The sequence below is a fragment of the Cyprinodon tularosa genome, unplaced genomic scaffold, assembly GCF_016077235.1.
Source record: "Cyprinodon tularosa strain WSP-4 unplaced genomic scaffold, ASM1607723v1 ctg112, whole genome shotgun sequence".
NCBI lineage: Eukaryota > Metazoa > Chordata > Actinopteri > Cyprinodontiformes > Cyprinodontidae > Cyprinodon > Cyprinodon tularosa.
The window spans coordinates 1,581,715-1,606,661 of NW_024037916.1; the positions used below are offsets into that span (position 1 = coordinate 1,581,715).

The 24,947-nt window shown below is 36.4% G+C and overlaps 1 protein-coding gene across 4 annotated transcripts in view; it reads left to right on the top strand.

Annotated features, from left to right (window-relative positions):
• Window positions 1-23,591, top strand: part of col27a1b (collagen, type XXVII, alpha 1b) — a 119,033-nt gene extending 95,442 nt beyond the window's left edge. For 3 of the 4 annotated variants that reach the window (XM_038300398.1, XM_038300406.1, XM_038300418.1), the window contains exons 45-61: window positions 45-98; window positions 303-356; window positions 1,129-1,236; window positions 1,936-2,043; window positions 2,772-2,879; window positions 2,968-3,021; window positions 5,417-5,479; window positions 5,645-5,698; window positions 5,801-5,836; window positions 6,320-6,337; window positions 6,448-6,483; window positions 9,289-9,315; window positions 9,393-9,458; window positions 9,560-9,734; window positions 9,822-9,931; window positions 11,929-12,147; window positions 23,437-23,591. In XM_038300398.1, coding sequence (XP_038156326.1) covers window positions 45-98; window positions 303-356; window positions 1,129-1,236; window positions 1,936-2,043; window positions 2,772-2,879; window positions 2,968-3,021; window positions 5,417-5,479; window positions 5,645-5,698; window positions 5,801-5,836; window positions 6,320-6,337; window positions 6,448-6,483; window positions 9,289-9,315; window positions 9,393-9,458; window positions 9,560-9,734; window positions 9,822-9,931; window positions 11,929-12,147; window positions 23,437-23,583 — 1,437 coding nt within the window. In that variant the 3' untranslated portion in view covers window positions 23,584-23,591. The remainder of the gene's footprint in view (window positions 1-44; window positions 99-302; window positions 357-1,128; window positions 1,237-1,935; window positions 2,044-2,771; window positions 2,880-2,967; window positions 3,022-5,416; window positions 5,480-5,644; window positions 5,699-5,800; window positions 5,837-6,319; window positions 6,338-6,447; window positions 6,484-9,288; window positions 9,316-9,392; window positions 9,459-9,559; window positions 9,735-9,821; window positions 9,932-11,928; window positions 12,148-23,436) is intronic. The other variant, XM_038300427.1, reaches the window with a different exon arrangement.
• The last annotated feature ends 1,356 nt before the right edge of the window (window positions 23,592-24,947 follow it).

Here is a 24,947-nt window from a genome sequence, read left to right on the forward strand (position 1 = left end):
ATTTTACATAAACTCCAATAATCATATATTTATGAATATTTCAGGGTCATCCTGGTTTAAAAGGGCAGCCAGGACTGAAAGGCTCCAAAGGTGATCTGGTAAGGAGATGAAATATATATTTCTGGGAAAGAATCAGACAGTGAGACTCTGTGCACAATGTCATATTTCAGTGGTTAACAAAGAAGGGGGGGTGCCTGAAAACCTTTGGGAACCACTTGAATATTTATTTTATTTATTTCTTCGATTTCTATCAAACTTTTAGAAGGTGACTTTTTTTTTTATTTTGTGCTTTTTTGTTGTAGGGTTCAGAAGGAAAACCGGGGCTAACAGGTGCTCCTGGGCACAGAGGACCACCAGTGAGTTGGATGGACAGTAGGTCTAAAGTGTATTCACCCCTCATGAGCCATTGTTAACGTGATACAGTGTATCTTCTGGTGAATACAGAGGATACAGTATATTAAACATGATGCATATGAGTGCTTTAAACTTACCATGTTTCTGAGCATCCCACAGAGGTTCTATCAGATATAATTCTATAATCTTGGTGGATCTGTCCAAATCAAATGTATATCTGTATAATCTTCTGGTGAAGCTTAATTTTACGTTTGGGATGTTTGCTTGGACTTAGATTGATGCTAGAAAAGGAAACCACTCTTCCACTTTCTAGCATACTCAGCTGACCACTTTAGGTTAAACTGGCTCGTTTGGCTGCATACTTTCACCTTAATTAATAGTGTGATCGTCCTATCACACCATGCTGATACCGCTGAGTTAATGTGTGACACATAACTTAGATGAACCATTTTGCTGTAAATCAAACTAATTATAATTGCTGCTTGATTTAAACTCAAGAAGACTGAGGAGTATAATAAAAGTGTAACTATGGGAACATTTATTAGTCCGAGTTTTTTTTATTTCTTTTTTAAAAAAAGGAAAAGGATCAAATATCTAATCGAAACTTTACAAAAGGTTTAGGAATTCTTTCTCATTATATTTTTTTATCACAAAACATGGCTTGTCTTTTAAGGGGGTGTATACTTTTAGAGTTACCATATTTCTGTTACACATATCAGATATCTGCTTTGGTATTAGGATTTATTTTGTTATTTTTCTTTATATTGTACTAAGGGTCCCCAGGGGCCATCTGGCCAACGTGGGGTCCTAGGCAGGGAGGGACAGGAGGGCCCACCTGGAATGGACGGCTTAGCTGGTAAAGATGGAAGTATAGGAGTCAAGGTGAGTGAAACATGTTTAAAGGTGGATAGCGACATGATATAAAACAAATTGATCATGATAAAATTAGCTTATATCTGTCCCTATAGTGTTTAGGTAGTCCTCTTTGAGCCTTAATAGAATTTCGGAATGGGGCGCGATGAACAAACATTACAACCAACTATGTTATTTGGGTTTTATCACACAGGATCTTTGACTTTTCTTCCTTATTTTCACAACTTCTCTGGGACGTGCTAACTAATCTAACATGCAGGATTTTTCCCTGCAACTAGAGGATTATGGGTTCCAGCACCAGCACCAGCCATCACCTGCATTACTTACTGATGGTGGTCAGAGGGTCTGGTGGCCCCTATGTATGGCAGCCTTACTTCTGTCAATGTGCCCCACGGCAGCTGTGGCTATATGTAGCATCAGTGTGTTAGTGTGCGCATAAATTGTTGGAGTCTCCTGACTTAAAAAAGCACTATATAAGTACAGAGCATGTAGCTTTTATCATTAATATACACAAAAGGTCTTAATGTAATAACGAACTCGGGAAAAACAAAGCTTACAGGAAGCAAGATGTGTAAAACAGTGGTATGCAACCATGTGTAATTAAAAAATTATTATTTAATGTGACTATGCGCCGTTAAATGAAAGAGAAGAAAAAGTCTACTTTTTTTTTGTTGTTGTTGTTGCTAACTACCTTTTCTCTGAGTTTAGGGGGATCAAGGTGAGGATGGAGAAACTGGTTTACCTGGAAAACCTGGTCTTCAAGGAGGAAAGGGGGTGACAGGACTTCCAGGAACACAGGGATCCTTTGGTTCAAAGGTGTGAAGGCTGGGTGAACCATTTGCAAAGGTTTTTCCCTGTTTTATTTGCCTGCGCTAAGAAGGATAACTTGTAGCACAAGAACTTGTATATCTAAGAACTGAGGCAAATTTACTATTGACTATATTAACTGCCAGTGAGCTTTAATCTGTTGTAACTGCCCCCTCTTACACTTCTGCATATATTGAACATTTACAACCTGTTTATGTTTCTTTTTTATTATGCCTGACTATGTTTCAAACCATTATGTCCTCTCTTACAATCCCTCCATTCAAAGCAGTAATCAGGGTAGCAAAATAGTTGGCAGTATTTATTTGCCTTGCCATGCCAGTATTATATAAAATGCAAAATTCATGGTGTTTGACAAACACAGAGAAGCTGCATTTATTAGTTCTACAGTAATAAACAATTTTCACCCCCTTGTTGACTCCTAGGATTGGAAGTGAAATTAGGTTTATGTCATATTTTGGACATAAAGAGCTGAATTTATTAGGAGGCTTTGATTGTTTTATTCCCTCATGCCAAGATACATTTGAAGTGGGAACTTGAATAATTTGGAAAGTAGTTTGAGAGACTGGACTTTCAGGAGTTATGTTTTTGTGTTGTTTAGGGGCCATATTTAACACAATTTATTATAAACCATATGCTTGTTGCAATGCTAACTGACACTAGTTTATGAAAGTGTGCAAAGACTGCAGTAAAGGAAAGTGATGATGTTTGTGTTTCAGGGGGAGCGGGGTCTGCCGGGCCAGATGGGTCCCGCAGGGAAGAGAGGTTCTGTTGGTGTGATGGGATTCCCGGGAAAACCTGGAGACCTTGGAACTAAAGGCCAACCAGTTAGCATAGGTTTAATTTTAGAAAGCCAAATTCCTTTATAGGACACAGTCCTTCGATGGTCTTGTAACCACTATTTCTTTTTGTCAGGGGGATAGTGGAGAACAGGGTTTCCCTGGAGTACTTGGTATATTTGGACCGAAGGTAAGTTGCCAAGGACTTTTGATTCAGCACTCAAGTTTTACCTTTCAAACCATCGCTCTGCAGGCGGGGCTCACCATAGAATACCCAATGATGATGCATGAATTCAGCTAAAGTACTGCTTGTTAGGATTAAATTACTAAAATCATCTGGAGGTACTGAAGATTATCTTGTGTTTTAGGGGATTAGATTTCCAAGCTGCATATTATTACAGTGTAATGTCCCCCAGGTGGCCTCTGTTTTGCTATGAGTCTGCTTTATTTTCACCAGTGTTAGATCAGGACCAGCTGATACATCTGCCTGGAGCTCGTTAGTCTAAGTCTTTAATTTAACAGTGACATCATACATTTTCCTTGTAATTGAGCTCTTTGTGAAACAACTACTGTTGATGCTAAGCTGCTGACTTAACTCTAAAGCTGTTAGTAAGAAAGAAAACAGTAAATTACATTGAAGTGCAAAGGCTCAAAAAAAGCTCCTGCAATGACTAAGAACATTAAAAGATGTTCATGAATTTCCTTAAAAGAATATCACATATTATTGCTGAAAAATGTTAGAATCAGAAGACTGCAAATATTTCAACATGTTTTTTTTAAAGAATTTTAATCATGTTTATAGCCTCAATGCATGTGGGGGGCAGTAAGCAGTCACAATGGTTAGTCTCTTTGTGGCCCTTAATTGTTTGCTATATTTTTTACGTTTTTTCAGTGATACCCCACAGCGTGTACTGAGCTTTAAACAACTTAATCTGGTTTCTTTTTTTTGTTCTGATTCTATTCCTCCTTCTTCTTTTTCAAGCATATACCTGGAATAATTTGATTTGAGGATTCATTTGACACTTATTTTAATCATATTTGTAAAAAATATATAAATACAGTGAATTGTGTCATAGTTTAAGCTCAGACACACTAACTATCAAGTAGGACTACTTTAGGGAAATCAGAATAATATCACATGCATTTTATTTATCCAGTAAAGTTATGCTAGCAGAAGACTTGGAGCCAGCCATATTTCAACTTTTAGTTGAACATTTGAAAAGTATATGTAACAGTAAAGTGGCTCAATTTGGTATAATGTGTTTAGTCACATAATATTTCTATTGTCTGGAAATTAAAACTTTTATTTTGGGAAAAGCAAAACAATTATGTTTTTCTTATCTCTGTTTTTCTAAACAGTGTTGCAAGAGTTTTCAATTACTACTCTTCAATTCTACTCTGTTCTCTTTGCTATTTAGATTTTTTTTATTAAAGTCAGTCCTGGGTTACAGTATGATTTATAAATTAGTCTCTTAACTGTCTCTTAAATGTGAAGAGAAAATATTTTTCTTTTCCAAGAAGTTGATTATACCACTAAAAAAAGGAGATTTAAGCATATATATCTAATTTAAAATCAAAACAAGAATTAACATATCATTTAAGTTTTAAAAACCTTAAACTAATGACCAATACAGTGAACAATGAATTTTAGCTTCAGCAAAACGATGCGTACTTGCAGTGCATTACCTTCAATGGAAGCTGTGTTAAACAAATATAAACTAACAGAATTCAATCACTAAATGTAACCTACAAAGACATGACTAAAGAAACAATGATATACCAGAAAATAATCACTCAAAACAATAGTAATTAAAAGTAAAACCTCACAGTCGATGATACTTCGAAGTATTTTGTACATTATGATACTAAACTTTTATCATAAGAAGAAAGTTTGGAAGAAGGCTGTAGTTAATCCTCAGCACTACCTCTGTGATCAGTCAATTTTTTGGACTGTAGACAGCAGTGACTGCAGACAGAATGAATCCTCTCACTTTAGGTCCAACTCTCTAATGTTCTCAGCTCCCATGCTATTTACCTGGGTCCCTTTTTCCCAGGTTCAAAATCTACAGTATCTAATACAAAACTAAATAGTCCTTTTAGAGATTTGACTTTATCATGAGCGTCATCAGCATCTAAACTTAAGCATGTTATTCCTTCACTAAATAAAATAGAATTAACTTTCATATACTGAGACAATATTTCAATTTAATAGTTAGATAAATATGATTGTTACCTTGAAAACTCATTGCTTAAGCTAAATCTAAGGGGAAGCTTGTATACACATGTGCTGTTATGCAAAGTTACATCACATGTGCATACATAACAGCCTACCAAGATCAAGACTCCTAATTTTTAAAGATAATTTGCTGCCATCAATGTAGAAAATACTTTGCTTTAACTAACTCTTAGGTCATTCAAGGCCATTTTTAGAGGAAGAGAAGATTCTCTGAGTCATGGTACACATCTGATCACATCTGATAAACTCAAAATACCCTTTGCTTCACTAAGTTTTATTTTAGCTTTGCACAGAATCTATTCTTTAACTTGGGTCTGCGTTACATTAAGGTTTGTTGATGTGTTTCCAGGGGCCCCTAGGGGAAATGGGCCCAGCAGGAATACAGGGACCAAAAGGACCACGAGGATTGATGGTAAGATGATAATAAATAGTGGTGTGCCAACTCATTGCAGTATTTCAGCCAACTCTGGGGCATTGAACTCTCCCAAACTGCACATTTGGCATGAAAAATAAGTGCAGCCTCATCAGAAGCTTCATCACATGTGTCCTTAGTCACTTACATGCCTCTGATTTTCAGGGTGCGGTTGGAGCCTTGGGCCCCCTTGGCATCATTGGGCCCAGCGGTCATCCAGTATGTACCTCATCTCTCATCTTGCGTGCCAAGCTTTATGTGACTTCTCTCTGGTTTGTTGGCAGTGATGGAGTGATAGTCTGTCTTCTTTCTCTTCATCAGGGGCCCCAGGGTGACAAAGGAAGTCGCGGGGAGACGGTGCGTGGCGCTGTTTTGATGAATCCCTGTCTGTCTGTACTGTGAGCACAGAATAGGATACTTAGCAAGGAGAGAGCGCACCACTCAGCCTCCTTCTGCCCCTCAGCACTTTTCATTTCCTATTGTGTTGCGCTGTTTGTTGTAACACTCGCAGTGACACTTAGCTGCTGTGGAAATCCTGTCAGTGTGATAAATGTTGGCCGCTTGCACGTCTGAGAGATTTTTAATAGGTTTGTTGAGCGCTCGCACACAGCATAAATTACACCCGCTCTCTGAAAATGCCTATGTTCATGTTCGAGACTACAGACTGAAAATTGGATTTGCTTAGTGGAATAAGATTTTTAAGTAATAACTCACAACGGGGGGAAAATAAACCAGATGAAGATGTTAGTTTGGCGCAGAAACTATGTAGATTTTAAGTTTTAACAAAGTTTTTATTTTCTCTGATTTTGAATTGAACCTATTTTCTTTTATTTCTTAAAGGGCTTGCAAGGGCCAAATGTAAGTCTTTTACACATCTATATGAAAACAAAAACCCTTAAACATGTTTTTATGTTAAATCCATATTTTGTGAACTGTTTGTATTTTAATTTCTTTATATCCATTTTTAGGGATCTCCTGGTCCTCGAGGATTGCCTGGGCCACCAGTGAGTATTTTTTTTTGATTTCATATATGAAAAACTTTGCCTGTACTGCCTTGCAAAAATCATTTATTCCCATAGGACTTTTTCACATTTGACAAATTTCAAATAAAATCTGAGCCCTGTTTACTCTGATATCTAAAAAAAAAACTCCGGTGTACTACAGCTGTTTTCAGAACTGATTCAATTATAAGAGTTTATGAGGCGGTAATTATATCCCAGTAAGAACACAGCTGTTGTGGAAGATGCTTTAAAGCAGGGTTAGGTTATAAAAAATATCTCCAGCTTTTGCAGAGAAATGTTCCATCCATCATCTGAAAATGGAAAGAGTGGCAAAGCTGCAAATCTACCAAAGCACAGCTGTCCACCTAAACTAACAGACTGAGCAAAGTGATCATTAATCAGAGCAAACAGAGATGCCCATGTTAACTCTAGGAAAGCAGAAGAGATCCACATGTCAGCCAGGACAATGTGTTAACAGGACATCTGTGAGTTCTGTGAGTTCTCCATGGCGCAGATATGGCCTCTAGGAAAAGGGAGAGGAAATCCTGCATTTACTAAAAAAGATTTCCCCAAAAGCTATAGAGAGAGCACATAAAACATTTTGCAAAATGTGCTCTTTAGATCTACATGCCAGTAAACAGCTACGTGTGCTGCAAAGCTACCGCTGAACTGTTACGGTCACTGACGTCTAGAGGCTGTCTTCATAAGAGGCAGCGGATATGTGTTGCACCTCGTCAGCAACAACTTTTAAAGTGTGTCATCATAAAGTGCTACTGTGCTCCTTCTTCCTGGGCCTGGGTGTTTGCTAATCTTGTTCTGTGACTTTTTGTAACACACACTCTTGTTTTATTTTTTTGGTGCTTTTGATGTATTTTTAAGAAGCAGGGCAGTGCAGTTTAAGCCACTCAGGAGGAAACTGTTGGGGCAATGTCTACATTCCTTTTTTTTTTTTTTTCTTGTTTTGTTGTTAGCAAGGAGCAAAGTCTGCCTTTTTTTAAAGTTCTAGTTAAAAATGTATGTTTTGTTCATTGATGTGACAGTTCTATTCTGTGGAGGTACTTTCTTTAACAGACGCAGTGAAGATGATCTGAGTTGATAGGGACATCAATGGACCAATCAATGTCCAGAATCTGTAGCAGAACCGAAAAACTGCAGTCTAAAGAGTTTCTGTATCCATTCTCACTAAGCTTTAACTATTTTTGCAAAAGTCAGGGTTGGATCATACTCTAAAGAATAACAACCCCTTATTGAAAAACAGTTGCCTCAATCAGACAATATCTTTTTTAGAATTTATGCAGATTCTTCTGTTGTTTGCAATATAATCAAAATGTTTTCGTGGTATATTAGGGATGCTCCGAGTGATCGCAACGCCAATGTATTCTCATCTTTCTGGTTCATCTCAGTATCTCCTTTTAATAAAAATTTTATCTGGTTGATATACTTGAATATTAATGTGTCTTCCTTTTGGAAAATGATTCACTTGCCGTCACAAACAATGCTCCTGCAATTTGTCCAATGGATTAAAAAGAAATCTGTTAACACAGCCCTTTATGATAAACTTTTAGCTCTCTTATTCAACATTTTTTTAGTCAATTATCTGTTCGCTTGAAGATTCAATAACTTTCACTATACTGGTTTAATATGGATGATTATCCACTTATAAATGTTGTGCAGTAGTTAATTCGTTACTTATTCTGAGGTGCTTAGATGACTTAGTTTTTTTAGTTATGATAAAACAGTAAGATTTGGAGCTCAAATAGACTGATTTGCTGGGGGTTATGAGTGAATCTACTAATGTAGGAATAATAGTGATACTTTGTTAAATGGAAAAAATGTGTCAATTTTCCTTTGATTAGTAAACCCACAAAATGGATGTTTGTCCCTTTTGAGCTCCACTAAGAACAAGAGGGTATTTTGTTTCACCTCTGCATTTATTGCTCTGTAGGTGGCTTTTCATGATAGCATGAATTAAAAGGCTAGTTCACCCTCAGATAAAGCCAAGGCACCGCAGGAATTCCTTCAGTTATTGAATGAATAGGTGCATTATTACCGTAGGTTTAAGTGCAGGGGTTTATTATGTTCCAGAAAGAAAACAATAATTTTGTGACATCTTCTCTATTATTTGATTTATTTCATGTATTATAAGTTGAGGATTTGGCTTTTCAGAAATGATTAACACCTTAAACTTAGTCAACTTTTGTTTATCTTTTATGTATCTTATTTGGATTTTATATGATAAACCAGCTCTTTGCTCTCCTTTTGCTGTTCAAGCCCAATAATATAACACTTTTTCTGCTACTTGATAGAAAGTCCCAGCCTGACCCTGTTTGGATCATGGCTGTACCAGTATGCAATGATCTTGCACAAATTTTTAAAATTCAGATAATTCTTAATGCTAGATGTTTTTTTAAATCATATGTGGGAAAAATTAACAATTTCAGACTCAGTTTTGGTGGGAAACCATTAAAGGAAGAATAATGCAAGAGCTTAACTGCAAACACGTTTGAGCAGATAATCTTTCTTTTCAGGCTGGCTTTTGTTCTTTTAAGATCTGATCAGCTACACTATATTATATCTGGCTGCTTTTCTTCTCTGGAGTTATGGATAATTTATTTTCAATTCATGAATCATTTCCTGTGTGTCGTTCATTTGTCTCTTCTTATCTGCATATTTAGTGTGAACAGAGCAACACAGCCAACAGATTAAGACTATTAGTTATAAAATGATGCTTGAAAAGCCTAGAAAATAGTCAGATAGGGTTGAGACTGCTGTAATAATAATTGCTGGTTTGTTTTTGCTTGTTTGAAGGGCCTTCCAAGTCCTGAGCTTTTGCTAGTAAGTTTGTTTCTACTCAGATAATAATTTAGGTTATTTTGCTGAAAAAAGTAAACTAAAAAGTCTTCTGGCTGCAGAGGAATGAAGCTCTTGGTGCTGTTTTGGAAGTCATCATGGATTCACCCACAGTTCTACAGCAAGATGTCAGTATTGAGGTTAACTAGAAACCATAGCTCAACACGATTTTCTTATATTGTAAACGGTCGAACCTTTTGAACTTAATCTGATCAAATATTCACATCAGCACCAGAATTATCAAAGCGTGGACTTGCCCATGTTAGACCAAGGCTCAGAGATTCTGAAGACACTTCATCACCTCACCACGCTGGTCCACAGCTTGAGGAACCCGCTGGGAACCCAGCACCATCCAGCCCGAACCTGCCTTGACCTCTACAACTGTGAGCAGCAGATGTACGACGGTGAGGAGCCGTTAAACTCTTGGTATGAACGTGTTCTATGTCAGGAAGTCTAAAAATGTTTCTCTTGGCTTTCCTTTTTTTCTGCAGGAGCTTACTGGATTGATCCAAACCTCGGCTGCAGTGCAGACAGCATTGAAGTGATGTGTAACTTCACTGGTGGTGGACAAACCTGTCTAAAACCTGTCACAATTTCAAAGGTTTGGATTTCTGTTCGCTTCCCTTAAACAGTCACAGGGCTCTGCTAACGTCTCATTGCCCTGTGTTTTCTTTTTGTTATTACTTTATGGTGACAATTATCTGCATATTTTGTTAGATTTTTATGAGATGAATCAATACAATATTTATATATACGTATTTATCATTTTTATTAGCTAAAGATTGGAAAAGTGAGGCATGCATTTGTTTCTTTCAGCCCCTTTTAGTTTTACATCTCCTTGTAAAACTGCAACCTATTACTTTCAGCAGTCTGCCAATGAATTTGACATCTGTGATTGTTTAATCTGTCTAAAGGCCAAGGTTTGTTCAATACTGCAAGGAGAGCATCATCATAGAAGCAGTCCTGTGGTAACTCTAGGGGTGCATGAAGATCCGTGCCTCCTGGGGAATAGTGTGTTAAAAGGACAAGAGATTGTTCTGCACTCTACAAATTTAACTTTTATGATGCAATTGTAAGAAAAAAGCAAATGTTGGAAAAAATAAAGCGATAAAATGCTACAAACCATGTTGGGGGCATGACTAAGATCATCATTTAAGCATTCGCCTGAAAAAACTTTATATGTTGTGGAAAAACTCACATTCCACATCACCATCAACACATGGTTCGACTGTAATGCTGTTTGCTGCCTTTATTTGGGGATACAGGGACACTAATAAAGGCTTATCGAAATATGGAGGGAGGTAGATGCATGGTATTATTGGAAGGGAAAATCTGAAAAGGGTTGCAAAAGACATGAAGCTGGGGGAGAGGTTCAACTACAAGCAGGACAGCTGTCCTAAACATAGAACCTGAGTTACACTGGAGTATTTTAGACAAAAGCGTAGTCAAAAAACCAGATCAAAATACATTTTTAATGATTTGTTTAATGATGGAATCCATCTAATCGGAATAAGTTGAGTTATTTTTAAATAAAAATGAAGGGAAACAATAACATCATATGCAAAGCTGGTTGAGACATACCCAAAAACACATGCAGCTATAATTGCTGCAAAACTGCCTCTAGAAAGTATTGATCCAGAGAGGCTTAATAAAAATGAATGATGCAGATTGTAGATGTTTATCCTCACAGAGTTGTCCAAAATAATTATCAATGTCATTCTAATTCAAAACTATACACTGTTTAGTTTAGCTCTATTACAATTATAATTCTACTGTATTCTTCTTTTAAATTAAAGGTAAGGATGCTAAGAAAGGCTTGAAAAATCTGTAGATGTTGTGATGAAAATTTACCTCCTCTGGTGAGGGCACAAGTAGATCAACAAATGCATAACAGAAATCACACTTGCCTCAATTAAATATCAAATGGGGTTTCCTTAACTTTGAAAGTGTAAATATCACATGTGAAAAACAGCTGTTTATTTTTTCGCTTTTAGTCATGCTTTTAGCACAGTTTGGATGGCCTTCTATAACAGTAAATCTCAAGATACTAAATTAGGCCTACAGATTTGGATGCAATCAGAAGCACTGTCATCTGGCAAGAAAATCTCTTTATCTGTCCTTCATCTGTTGGAGTTATTTTCTTGTCAAGACAAAATAACTTCACTGGGGAAAATGTCTGGATTGCACAAAGGCCAACATATTTCAATCAGAAAGAGAGAATGATGGCAGTATTTCTTTGTAAAGCAGATTGTGTGATGTAGATGTGTGTTAAAAGTTGATAAACCTTAATTCACATAGTTGGTATGTCCCTTCAAAGCATTCTGATAAACCTTAAATGGATAGTTTGTTCAGTGTATATTCAACAGGTCATTTATAAAGAGGATTAGTTGCAGCTGAGTTTTATTTAGAGGTGTTTGACTAAAGAGTAAAAAGACGACAATAAAAAACAAAGCACTTAATGTCATAAATGAAACTGAAAAGTATTTTTCTCCCAATTTCCGTGTTCATGACAAGACATTATTTAAATTGTTGTAAAGTAAGCCTTTTCAGTCTGAGTGTTTCAACCCATCTTTACCCGGTCTGATGTTTTGTCTGTAGTTGGAAGTTGGAGTGGGTCGCATTCAGATGAACTTCATCCACCTACTGAGCACTGAGGCTGTGCAGCACATCATCATTCACTGCCTCAACGTCTCTGTGTGGGCCCATGGACCCACCCAGCAGCCCTCATCCAGCTCTGTTAGCTTCAAGGCCTGGTCTGGGGAGCAGATCAAACCTGGAGATCTTCTGGAGCCTCTGATAACCAGAGACGACTGTTGGGTATGACCTTTTTTATTAACATGCTATGCGCAGATTCCCAGGAACAATGTAATGAACTCAGATCTCTTTTAGGCTCACATATCCAGGGTCAACCCAGTCTCATGGGAAAATGTACCCCCACTACGTTGGTCCACACTGCAAAACGTAGTGGAGGTACATTAATGGCCATTTTTTTGTGGTACTGTTACATTTCTTCTGCCTATACGCTTTCTATTGTTTTACGTCCTAGTCACGTGACTTTCAAGATTCCAGCTGGGAGAAGAAAAAAATATATATATATATGGCTGACATTCGCTCATTTTTTTGTGGAAAGATTAATGACTTGAGTTTGTTTTTGCATTAAAATGAGTTTTGATTACATTTCTAGTGAGAATTGTATAGTTTGTTGCCAGAATATTTACTCAGGGAATGTACATATTCACTAGCTTGTTCGTTTCTAGCAAAGATTTTTCAAGATAATGTGAAACTGTAACGTTTTGGTATAAACATGGTTGAGATTTCTCTAACTTTTAGTGGGAAAATCAATAATTTCAATCAGTTTCTGCATTTAAATGGGTTTTGATTACATTTATAGCGAGAAGTGTAGGGTTTATTTACATAATATTTACTTAGTGAACATACATAATCACCCGCTTGCTAGTTTTTGCTACGTTTTTCGGATCTCGTCAGGATTATGTGAAATTGCAACGTTTTGTCTGCTACCCATCGCCTAGCATTTAGCTGCCGCCCCGATTCAACATTGAATTCTTTGTGATTTAACTCCATATGACGGATCAAACCCTCGCCACTGCGTGCGTTGCGTCTGAGGTTGATTTTCAGATCAATGCATTACGTCGTGGCATACGGGAGAAACTAATAAAACTAGTTAAAAAAAGGATCATGGGTTAAGATCGGATGTGTTTTATTTGGAAATCTACCGGATCCTTTGTGCATTTAACTTCCTGTTTGGTGCGATCTCATTGATGGGTTTTGACCAGATTTTGACCAAAGAGGAACTAAAAAAAAACCCAAAACAATTTAAATACACAACCAGCATATCTGGAATCAATGACAGAGAGCATACATAATCACCCGCTTGCTAGTTTTTGCTACGGTTTTTCGGATCTCGTCAGGATTATGTGAAATTGCAACGTTTCGGCTGCTACCTATCGCCTAGCATTTAGCTGCCGCCCCGATTCAACATTGAATCCTTTGTGATTTAACTCCATCTGACGGATCAAACCCTCGCCACTGCGTGCGTTGCGTCTGAGGTTGATTTTCAGATCAACGCATTACGTGGTGGCATACGGGAGAAACTAATTAAACTAGTTAAAAAAAGGATCATGGGTTAAGATCGGATGTGTTTTATTTGGAAATCTACCGGATCCTTTGTGCATTTAACTTCCTGTTTGGTGCGATCTCATTGATGGGTTTTGACCAGATTTTGACCAAAGAGGAACTAAAAAAAAAAAAAAAACAATTTAAATACACAACCAGCATATATAGAATCAGTGACAGAGAGCGACTGGGACCAGAAGTTTATTAATTTCTCCCCACTGATTTCCATTCAAAATGTTTTCGATCCCACCGGGCTCTAGGAAAATGGCGGGCATACCGCCACCTACTGTTCGAGAGTGTGTAGCAACATTGTTTTACATCTATTAAATTCTATTTTTTTATTTTGTATTCTGAAGATAAATAAATAATGCTTTCCTTAATCTATAAATATCTTTTATATTTCCTTTATTTCCCAATAATCCTTTAAGACTCCATTCTTGGCCTGTCCTTTCAACTCTTTTCAATTTCTTCCTTTCAGGTTCATATGTTTTGCAGTTCATCAATACATCTGCATTTTCTATCTCTCCACATCCTTCACATTTATCATTATTTTTCCTCCCTATTAAGTATAAATTGTCATTTAAATAAGTATGACCTACTCCTAATCTGATCATTATTATTTCTTCTCTTCGGTTTCTCTCATTAATATTTCTATTTAATACTGACTTTTGTACTTTATATAACCTTCTTCCTTTTTTATATTCATTCCACCTTTTTTGCCATTTTTCAATTTCTTTCCTCTTAATAAATGATTTTCCTTCCCCTTTCCCTAAAGGAATTGTAATTGTTATTGCCTCCTCTAAAGCCCTTTTTGCTAAATCAATGCCACTCCTGTATAATCTAAATAAACTGTGCTGAATTTCTAATACTAAATCTTTCCTATTATTTCCTTCTCCCTGAATACTTTCTAAAACTGCGTTGGAATCCGTGCAGACCACCATACCCTGTCTGCTCTGACCTCCTCAACCCATTGGAAACTCAGTATAACTGCCACCATCTCTGCTGTGAAAACAGATAGTTTATCTGAAATTCTTTTAGAAATGTGTATTTTGAACTCTGGTACATATATTCCTATTCCCACACACCCGTTTAAATTCTTTGAACCATCAGAATATATTTTAAGGTAATTATAATATGAGTTTGCTTTTCAAAGAATTTGAATTGTCACTAATCGTGTCGTATGGTAAATTCTGCTGATTCACTGTTTACCTCTAGTCAAGAGTCTAGAGGTTCCGAGGTCCAAAAGGAGGCTGAGAGGGAGCAGAGCCTTTTCTGTTACTACTCCTCAGTTGTGGAAAGTCCTACTTACAATCATTTAGGGTGTTGTCACAGTCATAACAAAACATCGTTTTTCAGTGACTGCTTTTGCCTTAGATGTGTATTTTGAACTCTGGTACATATATTCCTATTCCCACACACCCTTTTAAATTCTTTGAACCATCAGAATATATTTCAAGGTAATTATAATATGAGTTTGCTTGTTGGAATCATTAACTGCTTTAAAAAATATTATTATTATTATTACTATGCTTTTCAAAGAATTTAAAAGGGTGTGTGGGAATAGGAATATATGTACCGGAGTTCAAAATACACATTTTCTAAAAGAATTTCAGATAAACTATCTGTTTTCACAGCAGAGATGGTGGCAGTTATACTGAGTTTCCAATGGGTTGAGGAGGTCAGAGCAGACAGGGTATGGTGGTCTGCACGGATTCCAAAGCAGTTTTAGAAAGTATTCAGGGAGAAGGAAATAATAGGAAAGATTTAGTATTAGAACTTCAGCACAGTTTATTTAGATTATACAGGAGTGGCATTGATTTAGCAAAAAGGGCTTTAGAGGAGGCAATAACAATTACAATTCCTTTAGGGAAAGGGGAAGGAAAATCATTTATTAAGAGGAAAGAAATTGAAAAATGGCAAAAAAAGGTGGAATGAAGATAAAAAAGGAAGAAGGTTATATAAAGTACAAAAGTCAGTATTAAATAGAAATATTAATGAGAGAAACCGAAGAGAAGAAATAATAATGATCAGATTAGGAGTAGGTCATACTTATTTAAATGACAATTTATACTTAATAGGGAGGAAAAATAATGATAAATGTGAAGGATGTGGAGAAATAGAAAATGTAGATGTATTGATGAACTGCAAAACATATGAACCTGAAAGGAAGAAATTGAAAAGAGTTGAAAGGACAGGCCAAGAATGGAGTCTTAAAGGATTATTGGGAAATAAAGGAAATATAAAAGATATTTATAGATTAAGGAAAGCATTATTTATTTATCTTCAGAATACAAAATTAAAAAATAGAATTTAATAGATGTAAAACAATGTTGCTACACACTCATGAACAGTAGGTGGCGGTATGCCCGCCCCTTCCCTAGAGCCCGGTGGGATCGAAAACATTTTGAATGGAAATCAGTGGGGAGAAATTAATAAACTTCTGGTCCCAGTCGCTCTCTGTCACTGATTCTATATATGCTGGTTGTGTATTTAAATTGTTTTTTTTTTTTTTTTTAGTTCCTCTTTGGTCAAAATCTGGTCAAAACCCATCAATGAGATCGCACCAAACAGGAAGTTAAATGCACAAAGGATCCGGTAGATTTCCAAATAAAACACATCCGATCTTAACCCATGATCCTTTTTTTAACTAGTTTAATTAGTTTCTCCCGTATGCCACGACGTAATGCATTGATCTGAAAATCAACCTCAGACGCAACGCACGCAGTGACGAGGGTTTGATCCGTCAGATGGAGTTAAATCACAAAGAATTCAATGTTGAATCGGGGCGGCAGCTAAATGCTAGGCGATGGGTAGCAGCCTAAACGTTGCAATTTCACATAATCCTGACGAGATCCGAAAAACCGTAGCAAAAACTAGCAAGCGGGTGATTATGTATGCTCTCTGTCATTGATTCCAGATATGCTGGTTGTGTATTTAAATTGTTTTGGGTTTTTTTTTAGTTCCTCTTTCGTCAAAATCTGGTCAAAACCCATCAATGAGATCGCACCAAACAGGAAGTTAAATGCACAAAGGATCCGGTAGATTTCCAAATAAAACACATCCGATCTTAACCCATGATCCTTTTTTTAACTAGTTTAATTAGTTTCTCCCGTATGCCACGACGTAATGCATTGATCTGAAAATCAACCTCAGACGCAACGCACGCAGTGGCGAGGGTTTGATCCGTCAGATGGAGTTAAATCACAAAGAATTCAATGTTGAATCGGGGCGGCGGCTAAATGCTAGGCGATGGGTAGCAGACAAAACGTTGCAATTTCACATAATCCTGACGAGATCCGAAAAACGTAGCAAAAACTAGCAAGCGGGTGATTATGTATGTTCACTAAGTAAATATTATGTAAATAAACCCTACACTTCTCGCTATAAATGTAATCAAAACCCATTTAAATGCAGAAACTGATTGAAATTATTGATTTTCCCACTAAAAGTTAGAGAAATCTCAGCCATGTTTATACCAAAACGTTACAGTTTCACATTATCTTGAAAAATCTTTGCAAGAAACGAACAAGCAAGTGAATATGTACATTCCCTGAGTAAATATTCTGGCAACAAACTATACATTTCTCACTAGAAATGTAATCAAAACTCATTTTAATGCAAAAACAAACTCAAGTCATTAATCTTTCCACAAAAAAATGAGCGAATGTCAGCCATATATATATATTTTTTTCTTCTCCCAGCTGGAATCTTGAAAGTCACGTGACTAGGACGTAAAACAATAGAAAGCGTATAGGCAGAAGAAACGTAACAGTACCACAAAAAAATGGCCATTAATGTACCTCCACTACGTTTTGCAGTGTGGACCAACGTAGTGGGGGTACTTTTTCCCATGAGACTGGGTTGCCAGGGTCTTAGCAGCTCAAATACAAGCCAAATGGACGACCTTTATGTTCTCATACTGTTTCATGAAAACCACTATGGCAAATTTTCACTATACTTTTTCTCTGCATAAATCAGCCTGAGGCCTTCTTACAAACAAGCACTTTTGTTTTTTCCCTTTTGATCTTATTGCATAACAGTGGCTAAAGTAATGGAGATGTTTTTACGTTTAACAAGGTCCCTCAAATCCCTACAGTAATATTTCATCTTTTTTCTTCAGACATGCTTTGTGTACAGAATATTAAACTGTTCCCTAAATTGTGTGATGAGAAACAAAAGATCTTTAATCAGTTGATTTTAGTTTACACTCCTGATAACAATTTAAATTAATTTCTTTTAACCTTTAGTTTCGAAGAATTCACACCAACTCATATATATGATGTACTTTTTTAGGCTTTACCTGCACATATTTTAAGGTAATTTTGAACCTGCTTTTGCCTTTCATCTTCACCGAAAGCAAACCTTTTGGAAAGCTCCCTTCTGGGTAAAGATTTTCATTAATTCTTGTTTGCGGTGTTGATGTCTAGACAGAAAAACAAGAGATTCTTGGCAAGTTTGCAATGCAATCACCTTCGTTTACAGGATGTTATTCCTTTGGTACAGAAGTCTGCACAATAATTGTTTTATTGCAATCATCAAAACACAAAGATGTACCAGGGGTCTGTTCATTTGGACCTGCTTACAGAGTTTCAATTTAGCTTTTTTTTATTTTGGTGCCTTTTCTACATGAAAAGACTATATTAGGGGGACTGTGAAGATGATGTGTTTAAGAAGCAAAAGGGAAAATCACTGAGTTTGGAATGGGAGTAACTGTATCCCATTCTTCACTAAAAACTGTGAGTAAAATTGCTCTTTTGGTTGCTTTCTTAATCAGGGTTCAACACAGAAAATCAATATAAATATCATATTTTATTATATTTTATATTATTATATTTTATTTATGATATTGTTCTTCCAGATACAAAACAAATACAAGATTCAAAGACGCACTAAAACCACTGCGTCACAGAGGAACCCTTATTTCAACAATGAACTGCAGAGAGAGTGAAAATGTTGAACTTTAACACACAAACACAGGCTGTTTCCAAATGTCCGCCCTAATCAATGGTTACGCCATAGATCAGTGTCCAAATTAGGGCTGGGTATTTTCGCCAATTTCCTGAATCGATTCGATTTTGATTCATAAAGTTCTAAATTGATTAATTTCGATTAGATCTGTTTTCACAATAATGAAAGTGGTTTATCTGTGTTTCAAAATGCTCATGTATTTTATATTTTACTGTCATATTAAACACCAAGTGCAAACTTGTAAATCAAATAGTTTAAACTTGAGATGTGAACAAAACTGCCTCAAAAGTGAAAAAGTATTTGTGAAAAAGTGAAGCCTCACTCGAGCAAGCAGACGTGACACAGTAGGGACACAGCAGATGTGTGAGCTGCATTATCTCCATTGCATTGTCTGAAACAACTACAGGGTGTTTGCTGGTCAGCCCCCATTTTCTTAATGCCTTCAGTCAACCTATTGGCTATATTTTCAGGTCTCTGGCTTGAAGTCATCTTGAGTGCATCTTTCCTGCTCATTTGAATGTGAACGTCACTCCAGTCACTATAAACCTAATCGATCTCATTCCCTCGACATCGATTTTGCAAAAATGTAAAGGAACCGATCGCAAATTAAATAAATAAATTTTTTTACCCAGCCCTAGTCCAAATGTCTAGTGGATGAAAAGGTAGTGGAGTCGAAATTTCCCACAATGCACCTTGTAAGTAGTGATCATCTACAGTATGGTCACTAGACCATAAGATGTATCCCAGAATGCTTTGATAGAGCTCTCCACGCAAAGCATCATGGGATTTGTTCTGGCAGCAATAAATAACAAAGATGGCACAGGCACAGTTATTTGACCAACTGGGAGCGAAAAGTAGTGCTCGACCACGGTCACTAGACCAGCAGATATATCCCAGAATGCTTTGCAGGGAGAGCTTTCCTAGCAAAGCATTATGGGATCTGTTGGCACAGCGGCATGTTGTAACCATAGGCTCTCGCTACCGTACAGTGGCTACAAATAACAAAGATGTTGCAGGCACCGCGCGGGGAGGCATAGTCACATGACCAACGGAGAGCGAAATGTAGTGGTCATCTGTGCGAACGATCAGTTAAGTGAGTTCACTATAAAGTCCACTATATAGTCCCCGCTGTATATAGTGATTGAGGGATTTAGGGGTTAGAGCAGATTTTCGGACACAGCCACAGGAAAATATTTCACAATTTTAAAATTTATTTTCTTTCATTTGACTTAAAATCATGACTTTAAAGTCATACTAATATCTTTCAACTACCAGTAAGAATAAAAGTCCAAAGACCTTTAAAACATTTTTTCTCCTAAAGTCCAATGGTATTTTGTCTAAATACTTCCAATGTTTACTTTTTTTCAGTATCTTATTGCTCTACATTCATTTATTTATTATCAAAGCTCAACAACCAAGTATTATGAACTAAAGTGGCTTTAATATTCATAGCATTAAACAGTTTTTGTTTTTTCCATATTTCTTTTAAAATAATACCTTTGAAAGTACACATAATTAGATAATAGTACACTTAGAAAACTGACCATGTCATCATGTTTTATAACCAAGCCTTAATTCCCCTATTTACATCAGTTTGCTATTCTATCACTTGCTCAGATAACCTGTATGTGAAGGTATACCCAGTGCAAGCCTTGCTTTAAATGTTCCTCTGCTTTTGATGACAAGAAGCAAAATGAGGGAAATCTTAATTAAAAACTTCCACATTAAGACTTATTCACTTATTGTCATATAAAAGTGTTCTTCTTCATTAAAAGCTGACACAAGTCATCTGCATTGTTGTTTCAGCTATAGCTACCTGTTTGATAGCTGGCGATTAGAAGTGACAGGATGCATTTAGCTGCAGCTTCTCCTCTGTAGCTGCTAAGCCAAACTCATACCCTCGCTACAGCAATATTTGCAAAACATTGACAGATGGAGGCACAGAAACAATTAACATAATATGCATGTTTACTGATAAAAGGTCTCTATTGACAGAATTAAATACACTGGCTACTTTTTTAGGTATCTTGTTTGGATGTCCATTTGCATTTCAATTACAGCCTGCCATATTGCTTCATGCTGCAGATCTGTCAGCTACAGGCAGCTCCATTAGTAATCACCTGCTCCATATAGTCACAAAAGAAATGTTGGGTTGGGTTCTGAGTTCTATTTCATCAAAGCTGAATTCAGTAATCCAGGATAAGACATAAAGCCAGGATTATTTTAGCATGATAAGTGCGTTCTGGCATCATCCACTACAAAGGCCAAACCAAGCTCTCCTGGTGCGGTTATGTCGACAAAGGTCTAAGTAATCAAGCTAAATGCATTTCTGCAGCTTTCTTCCAGATGTTTCAGAAAGCCGGATGAGTGAGAACTCAAAATAATCTCTTTGGTAAATCCTTGGATAACCTGAGGTTTTATTATAAAAAGCAGAATAGCTGTTATCCTGACTTTATACCACATGTAACTCTGGACCAGGATAACTTCCTAAAGTTGTCCTGAGTTTGTCACACCTTTGAGCTGAAATCAGACAAAAGAAGTGCGTAACAACTGGCAAAACATTTACTGCAGACGTCTGTAGATGTTTGAGAGAAAATGCACATTATGCTCCACTGGATTAGATACATTTTTAATGTGGATTCAAAGATTTTTTAGCATCACCCTTTTTGCAAGATTTATAATTCATCTCAATAAAATGCCAGCCACAGATGGTTTATTTAACAGAATAATAACTTGTTCTTTGCGCTGCATTTCATTTTTAACTGCCAGATATTTAACATTAAAATGTTTCCATACAACTTAAATGTTTGATCACAGTTTTTGTAGCGTAATCCTTCTCCTTTGGTTGAGATGGGAGTTTTAATCCAGACTGGGATTGAAAAGCTTGTAAAGTATTTTTTGTTGCTTTAGTCTTGAATAGTTTAGGTTTTGTTTAATTATATTTTATAACTGAGATTTGCAGACAGAAAAGCTCCAAAAATATTAGGAAGAAATCAGAATTGAGTATTTTACTGTTTAATTCAATTAAATTACCCTCCCCCACACACAAACAAAAACACCCAGAGTATATTGTGTTGCTTCTAAATCACATATTCACAAGATGAAAATTAAAAATATGAAAAAAAAAAAATATCCACAGGACTGCAGGTATCAGTGAAAGCCATAATTATATCTCACAATTTTAAATTTCAAGCGACATCTGTTCAGAGATTTCTGGGTTTCCAAGCATTTATGGGATTCATATGCACTGCTTCTTCACCACATAAAGTATAATACATTTGATATTGCAATGCTTTACAGAGTGTTTTGTTGTTGTTTTTTTAATTAAACATGTTTCCATGTTTTCTTGTAAATACACCTTTTACAGCTATTTTAAAGGGATGGGCAGAAAAAATATAAATTTTTGCTGAATGTCTGAAAGAGACAAACTCGATCAAGAAGGTGTTGGAGATGCCGCACTATGCTGCAAGAAGTGGCCAACAGAAGAAGGGACATAGAAAATTAACATGTTTAGGAATAAAATTCTCAAAGGCTGGGGAATTTAATAGATGTTCTGTCAGGAAAGACTAATAGGCCAAAATTGTGGGGCTAAAATGTTCCCCAAACACCAACAATAGCTTACACATTGGAAAAACAATCTAGAAATAAGTAAATTAAGTGTATTTACCATTAATTGAGATAGTTTGCTAATGGAATGGGTATTTTTACTCTTAAGATAAGATATTTAGATAATATGCACTTGAAATAAGACAATGCAATTGTGTGTTCTTATTTTAAGTGTAAATTGTCTTGTTCCATTGGCAAAATGTCTCTTTTACCTCTTCAATCCAAGAACAAATGCACAAAAACTGACTTATCTAGATTTCGATTTTTTCCAATGCATGTCCTTTTCTCCCGAAATTTGAAACTGTAGTTTAAGACTCTACCTTAATAATAACAGAATAATAGTGCTGAAAAAAGCAATATATCCAATCAGAACGCTGTCCTTCAACTTTTGTTAGCTTTTTCAAATCGTAGCGGAGTTTTTTGTATTCAGTCGACTGGAGAGGCTCCTGATTGGCTCTTTAGCTGCAGTCACTCTTACAAAAGATTTGACATGCTATGTTCAAAGCCTTACTCTACTCTGTAAACCTTGGTTGTAACAATGGAATTGAAGTTGCTGTTGTCCTTTTATCAACCTGGAGCATTTTGCCTATCCTCTTATGATCCCAATGAGGCAAACCATTGTCCAAACAGTCACCACTCACTGGATGTCTTTTCTTTTTAAGACCAATATTTTCTTTTTTCTTGAACAGTCAGAGTAACCTTTGTGGTTCTTGCAATTTTTCTACATTTGTAGTTAATTTAATCTTTTTTCTCCCCCCCTATTCTGAAGCTTGGTTCGAACTAAAGCTATTTTTCTTTATTATCTTTTAATCAGGATGTCTTTTCTTTTTAAGACCAATATTTTCTTTTTTCTGGAACACTCAGAGTAACCTTTATGGTTCTTGCAATCCTGCCACATTTGTAGTTAATTTAATGCATTTTCTTCCCCCCATTCTGAAGCTTGGTTTGAACTGAAGCTATTTTTCTTTATTATCTCTTAATCTGTGATTGGTTGCTTCTCTATTTATATGGAGCAACTAAATAGGCACCTAGGTGCATAATGGCCAAAACCACAGGCACAGCAGTGTAAACACATTAACCTTTGGTGGGTAAAGTCACAAATCTTCTGTGCATGAAGAAGCCACAGTTTGTCCTAAAACTGTCTGACTCTACAGAGCATCAGTAAACAGAGGAAGGAGCTGTTCTCAGCTTACGTTCTCCAGAAACTATACACCAATTACAAGTGGCTCATTTGATCTTGTCTGAATACCAACATGGGGACCCAATCACTTTCCAGTTATCCAAAGTGCCTGGTAAACGTTTAATGGCTTAGCAGCTTTTATAAAAAAAAAAATAAATCAGGTTAATGTGATCTTATGTCCTCTGCATCATGTGTCATATTGTACTTATGTCTTGCAGATCAAAGATGGACACTGGCATCAGACACACTTCCTCTTCCAGAGCCAGGACCCAACTTTGCTTCCCATCATGGATGTGCACAATTTACCAACCGCAGAGCCCAGTGCAAAAATTCACCTCGAGGTCGGACCTGTGTGCTTCTTGTAGGGCTGACTAAAGGATCAACTGCATTAAAGGGCGCAGAGAAAACATCAATGATTTTAAAACTTCCAAAAAAAACAACTCTTCATTCTTAGTATGAAAAATGCTTGGACTGCAAAAACAAAGCCCAACAAAAACAACAGCAGATGCAGCAGAAAAACAGCTCATTTAGATAAGACCTGTGGCCTTTATCAAGGAACTGAAAAAAACACTTGCGATACAAGAGCTGGCTGCTTCCTTTGGATCTCTTAGATCTTGTTGTATATTTTCATTTATGGTTTGAGAAACAGTTCTGCAAAAATATGTACAGAAATATGAACATGAAATTATCCTGGAATTAAATATTATTTAAATTTGTAAATGTACTGTATATTGTGTCTTGAAGTGCATTTGTTATATTCTGTTACCTTTAGGGATAATGACATCTCATCCATTCAGGTATGTGGGATTTCTCCAGATATTTCTGTTTGTGCTTTAATTAAAAGCACAGAAATTAGTCTGTGCAAATCTCTCCATGCGGGCAAGTCTTGCTTGAAACTTTCAGTGCAAACCTGGAGCAAAAACGTCAACGGTGCTACCTCGCTTCGCACCTCTCATCTCAGAGTGAAACGGAGCCGTGACTTGATCTAATTTGGGACGACACAAAGGTGACGCCTGGTGTCATGGCAGTTGGCAATCTGGGGATAAACCCTTGTCAGCTCTTATCCTAGCTATACCTATGCTTTTAAAGGGAAGCTTTTAAAAAATACAAAAACAACAGTTTAAGGATTATTTCTATGGTTCTAATATAAGCTCTTTTTTTTTTTCTTGTCAATCTGTAAATTTATTATTAGCAGCCATTTATACATCAGTGATTTCTATTCAAGTCTTTCTAAAATATTAGCGCCTTAGAGGCAGCTGTGATTTAAAGGCTATTTTAACAATTGTGATTGGTTTCCCCAATGTGTAAACTCAGACGACTTCTAATGTGACACAATGTGTTTGACCAAGCTTTTTAGTACTGAATAAAGTCATAATGACAAAACAGATTATTCAATAAAAGCCTGAAACTGTTTACAAGTACCTCTAACATTTAACGGGCAAATAAAATGTATCTCTGCTCTTTACTACCATTTACTAGTGGCTTTATCTCACCTGTGAAATTGTCTATTTCTATCTAATAATAATGCTGAGATAACGTGGCCAATTCCTTAAGGCACATCTGAAACATCCAGGGTAGTATTCTTTGGGAACCAGGGTTTAAAACACTCCCTCAGAGAAATTGTAACCTCACCTTAGCTTTTAAATTGCATATGTGGAATGTCTCATGACTGAATAAAATACATCTACATTACTGTGCTTAGATCTGTTTTTTTTTTGTTTTGTTTTCT